This window comes from Salvia hispanica, chromosome 4 (genome assembly GCF_029641045.1).
Source record: "Salvia hispanica isolate PSC_SH4W2 chromosome 4, Shi_PSC_v1, whole genome shotgun sequence".
Lineage (NCBI taxonomy): Eukaryota > Viridiplantae > Streptophyta > Magnoliopsida > Lamiales > Lamiaceae > Salvia > Salvia hispanica.
The window spans coordinates 33,370,303-33,375,744 of NC_142695.1; the positions used below are offsets into that span (position 1 = coordinate 33,370,303).

The 5,442-nt window shown below is 39.0% G+C and overlaps 1 protein-coding gene across 2 annotated transcripts; it reads left to right on the forward strand.

Moving 5' to 3' along the window:
• LOC125193489 (protein DETOXIFICATION 18-like) lies at positions 1 to 2,152 on the forward strand. Of its 2 annotated transcripts, none has more exons than XM_048091284.2 (7): positions 1 to 320; positions 395 to 939; positions 1,020 to 1,106; positions 1,275 to 1,331; positions 1,416 to 1,654; positions 1,725 to 1,868; positions 1,955 to 2,152. In XM_048091284.2, the coding sequence occupies exons 1-6, from the start codon at positions 75 to 77 to the stop codon at positions 1,853 to 1,855; spliced, it is 1,305 nt and encodes a 434-aa protein (XP_047947241.1). In that variant the 5' UTR covers positions 1 to 74; the 3' UTR covers positions 1,856 to 1,868; positions 1,955 to 2,152. The 2 variants fall into 2 exon arrangements, with proteins under 2 accessions (XP_047947241.1, XP_047947240.1); XM_048091283.2 differs by having other exon boundaries at positions 1,750 to 1,868.
• Positions 2,153 to 5,442: the final 3,290 nt, after the last annotated feature.

Sequence of the window (5,442 nt, forward strand, 5' to 3'; positions counted from 1 at the left end):
TTGTAGCAAAGTCATCCATATCGAGGTGGGGTAGTTGCTAGTGAGTGTGGTAGGTAGAATTATCAATTGAGAGTATGGATTGTGGACGCGGCGCAGAGAAGCATCCCTTGATTGAAGATAGTAAGACGGCGGAGGAGGATGGCTTCCTCGCTGAGGCCAAGAAGCAGATATCTCTGGCCCTTCCTATCATCTTCACCAATGTCGTCTACTTTTTCATCCCTCTTATCTCCGTCATGTTCGCCGGCCACTTCGGCCACCTCGAGCTCGCCGCGTCCAATCTCGCCAATTCCTGGGCTGCCGCCTCCGGCTTCGACCTCATGGTAAATACTAGGAATTAATTAATTTCATCATCTAATTAAATCATGCCCATCAAATTTATATTTATTACTAATAGGTTGGATTGAGCGGCGCGCTGGAGACGTTGTGCGGCCAGGGATTTGGCGGGAAAATGTACGGGATGCTTGGAGTGTATCTCCAAGCGTCCTGCATCGTCTCCGCGATTTTCTCGACGGCCGTGTCATTTCTGTGGTGGTATTCGGAGGCGATTTTGATCTCGTTGGGGCAGGACGCTGGCATTGCTAGAGAAGCGGGTTTGTATCTGAGGTGGCTCATCCCGGGGCTGTTTGCCCAGGGACTTCTGCAGCATATGTTGAGATTTGTGCAGGCGCAGTCGGTGGTGCCGCCGCTGGTGCTGTGCGCAGGCGTGCCGCTGGTGCTGCATGTTGGCGTTGCCTATACGTTGGTCCACTGGATGGCGCTGGGGTGCAGAGGGGCGGCTGCGGCGGCGTCGGTTTCGCTGTGGGTTTCTGTGGTGATGCTGGGTTTCTATGTGGTTAAGGCAGATAATTTCCGGTTGACGTGGCGGGGGTTTAGCTGGGAGGCCTTGAGGCATGTGGTTTCCTATTTGAAGCTCGCTCTGCCTTCTGCGGCTATGGTCTGGTAAGTCAATTTTTTTTTCTATGGTGTACTTGAATCCGATACCTTTATTTTTTATTTTTTATTTTTTTTTGGTGAAGCAGTTTGGAGTATTGGGCTTTCGAGATTCTTGTGTTGTTGGCTGGTTTGATGCCGGATTCGCAGCTCACTACTTCGCTCATTGCAATGTGGTAAGTGAAGAAATACCTGATTGGAGTAAAAGATTTGGTAGGGTAATCTATGAACAAAAGGTCGTTCTTATTTATAGAATTTCATCTCTAGATGAGTTATCTACTCTACCAAATATGTTTTAGTTTGATTTTGATTTGTTCCTACTAATATGAGGTTGTGTGTGTTAGTGTGAATGCAGAGACGATTTGCTACATGATCTGCTACGGTCTTGGTGCTGCAATCAGGTAGCTCTTCATCAGCATCATCTAATTTATGCATATTTTACTAGTAATAGTGGTGAAATGAATGTTGGGTTATTGCATTTGCAGCACAAGGGTGGCTAATGAGTTGGGAGGTGGGAATCCTGAGGGAGCAAGGCGAGCCATGAGCGTCGCCCTTAAGCTGACGCTAGTGCTGGCACTGTGTGTTGTGTCGGCGCTTGGTTTCGGTCATAATGTGTGGGCTGCCGCTTTCACCAACAGCCCTCTCGTCTTCAACGCCTTCGCCTCCATGGTTCCACTCCTCGTCGCTTCTGTCTTGTGTGATTTTTTTCAAGGAATTTTCTCAGGTTCCATTGTCTCTCCCTCTCTGTTTATATAGAAGTATTTGTTGAAGATATCACACTATATATTATTTAGTGTTTTGTTTGAGTTGCAAATGCAGGGGTAGCAAGGGGATGTGGATGGCAGCACTTGGTTGTATTCATCAATATTGGAAGCTTCTACTTGATTGGCATGCCTCTTGCTATTGTCCTTGCTTTTTACTTTAAACTATATGCCAAGGTAATTAAACATATATAATATCTACTTCTCTATTAGTATTTCTACACTGCCTCCATTTTTTCATTCTACTTGCTCGAATATTGCAGGGATTATGGCTTGGGTTAGCATGTGGTTTGGCAGTCCAAACAATGGGTCTTTTGGTGCTTTCCAAAGTCAATAAATGGACAAGGATAGAGTTTTGTCAAAGTCCATCTTCCAACATTGTTCAACCCTAGGTATAATAAATCACACTGTAACCGATAAATTTACTCAAATAAATAAAAAGAGTTGTGCGCAAATATCAACTTATTGCTCAAATATATGTACTATCTGAATTGATTTTTGGGGCGGCACATGATGAAATAATTACTATAGTACAAGATCTATGATTATTGAAACGAGGTGATTGTGCTCCATGATTATTGAAACCGGTTCTTTTTTTTATCAAATATACTCAATTAGTACTCCTCCGTCCATAATTCATAATCTCATATTGACACTGCATAGATTTTAAGAGATTGTTTGATTTTGTGAAAAAAAATGGAAAAATAAATGAATGAAAAGTGAATCCCACTTTTATATATTGATTTTATGATATATTGATTTTATACTAATTATAATAAGTTAGAGAAATAATGAATCATCTTATCAAAATTAAAAGCAAATGAGATTTTAAATCACATGCATTCCAAAATAAATCACACTGTATTCCAATGCCTATTAGTTTATTCAAATAATTTTAAATAGTGGTATGCAAAAATCAACTTATTGCTCAAATACATGTAACTCAATTAATTTTGTGGAGGCACGTGATGAAAGAATTAATACTATAGTAGCAAGATCCATCATTGTTGAAACAAGGCGGTGATTTTTGTGTACCAAATCCAAATATGTGTTACTCAACTTATTCGAATTGGTGATTAATAATTTGAATATTGTTTCACTAATGGGTCGGTAACCAAAATAGCTTGACAATACCTATAACTTTGTAGCTTAACTCACCCTAAAGCCCAATTTCTATTTTTCTTCATAATTTATTTCATTGAAATTTAAAAGAAAATTTCTCCAGGACCACGTTTTACTCGAAGACACATGCATAATAGTGCACACGTGTCTACGTGAGAAGATCCTCATTTTTAAAATATGGAATACTATTTTGACAATAAAAGTAAAGAACAGATCGAGCTCGTTGAAATTTTGCCTTTCATATCCAAACATGCCTTGTCAACCCAATCCGACTACATTAACTAATGGGCCCTGCTCTATCACCTGCCTACATTCCTAACCCGGCCCACCTTACTTAGCAACCTTTGATTACCTTTATTTCACCTGCTTTTTTAATCCCGTTGTTCTTAATAGGAGTCCCATTTTTTATTTGAGTAACGCTAATAGGAGTCTCGATTCATTTTTACTATAAATGATAATAGGGCTTCATATTTCACTAACTCATTCCACTCATATTACATTTAAAATTAATATATACTCTAGTAGGGGTGTGATCAATTGCTAACTTTCTTAAGTTGCTAATTTGCTAACTCCTCAACGCAATGTATTAAAAATGTCAACACAAAGGCATTAAAATATCAACACATAATTTTGCTGAACTTCAATATAATGTGTTGATATTATGTGCTGACATTTTGATGTCACCGTGTTGACATTTTTAATACAATGTATTGATCAGTTAGCAGAGTTAGCAACTTAAATAGTTAGCAATATAACGCACCCCCCAACTCCAGTATATATAAGTGGACTCATAATCCACTCATAATACATTTGTGGGATGTAGCACCATAAGTGAGTTATTTCACTTTTAAGCAAAAAAATCTTCTCTTATTTTATTTTTTTACCTACTTTATTCTTTTTACTTCTCTACCCCCCTCTCATACCGACTAGAGGGTGTTTCGGAAATTGTCGGACGGGAACCGAACCGCAAAGGTGTTTCGCGGCTTTGGTTCCAAAACCGCCGGTTTCGGTTTCGGATTCAAATCGACGGTTTTTTTACGATTTTTCACAGTTTCAAACTGTCGGATTTCAGCGGTTTTTTGCGGTTCCGGCTCGGTTTTACAGTTTTTCAGTGGTTTTTCGCAGTTTCAGTTTGGAACCGCTCGGAATCAGTTGCTCCGGCACGGTTTCGGTTCGGAAATTTTGGAACTGGAACCGAACCACGTTCTAAAATTGACAGATTCGGTTCGAGTAAATTCTCATGGTTCCAGTTGAACTGTAACCAGCAGTTACAGTTTCGCGGTTAACCGCCGAAACCGTAAACCTTGGGCACCTCTAATACTTACTCTCTTCACTTCAACTCTTTAAATATCAATTCTTTAAATCTCGTGCCCAAAAGAAGTGGCTCGCTTATGGTGTGGAACCGCTCGGAATCAGTTGCTCCGGCACGGTTTCGGTTCGGAAATTTTGGAACTGGAACCGAACCACGTTCTAAAATTGACAGATTCGGTTCGAGTAAATTCTCATGGTTCCAGTTGAACTGTAACCAGCGGTTACAGTTTCGCGGTTAACTGCCGAAACCGTAAACTTTGGGCACCTCTAATACTTACTCTCTTTACTTCAACTCTTTAAATATCAATTCTTTAAATCTCGTGCCCAAAAGAAGTGGCTCGCTTATGGTGGAATGGAGAGGGTATCTGTTTAAAATTACATTGTATCGTCACCATTTTATTTTTCTACAATAATTTATTTCTTCTAAACAAATACTTATGCAGTTTTACATTTTCTTAATATGCATGCTAAGAGGAAGGTGTTTATGTTTTTGTGAGGGAGAAGTGTAAGTCAAATAGAGAGCATCTTCCAACGTAAAAATAACTCGTGACTTTTAAACCTCTTGTAGATTTTTACTACTACTTCATGGATCGATTTTTTTTATTTTTTCTTTTACCCTTACCATGTTCTATGAATTTTGAACTTAGCCCTTATTTTTTTTCATATGAAAATGGAAGTTTGAGCTTGAACTTTGTGCCACTCTATTAGTTGCTTCACCAGAAAAAATAAATGCAATCTTTGAATTAATTGTAGTATACAACATTTTCTTTTTCTTCTTCTTATCTAGTGCTACGACATAGCTTCCTTGCTAATCTTTCAGTTGTTGCATTAATTGGAACGTCACAATATATCCTCCTTCACCAAATGATCCAAATTAAAAGCAATTTTTTGTAATTTGGGAATGTGTCTAACCTCATTCTGTTTATCCTGGATCCACTACATTCAAATTTCTTTTTCCTACGATATCTAGCTAAAGGTTAGTCACCAACAAGATGTACCTTCAAAATCGCCAGAAACGCCGGATTCAGTAATTCGCCGAGGACCCCCAGACATGTGATTGTGAGTGTCTGAAACAAAATCGCAGTGGGAAAGAAGAGAGCCGACTGTTAAGAAATTCTAAAAGTAAACATAGGCGGTTAATTTAGTATATATAGAAACTAGCCATGTAAGCTACTCCATCATTTTCCAATTTTCAATTTTTTAAAGTTTTTCTTCCTGATTTTTGAGTAACTACATATTTCGTTTATAGAGTTTGAGATTCTCACTTTGCAAGTTCCTGGCAAAAAAAATACTCCATCCGTCCCATAAAAATATGTCA

What these genes read in the sequence shown, in the direction of transcription:
- LOC125193489 (XM_048091283.2), top strand. Translation starts at nt 75, where the DNA reads ATGGATTGTGGACGCGGCGCAGAGAAGCATCCCTTGATTGAAGATAGT. An exon ending in CCTCCGGCTTCGACCTCATG is followed by an intron (nt 321 to 394) that starts GTAAATACTAGG and finishes TATTACTAATAG; the next exon opens with GTTGGATTGAGCGGCGCGCT. An exon ending in GGTCTTGGTGCTGCAATCAG is followed by an intron (nt 1,332 to 1,415) that starts GTAGCTCTTCAT and finishes TTGCATTTGCAG; the next exon opens with CACAAGGGTGGCTAATGAGT.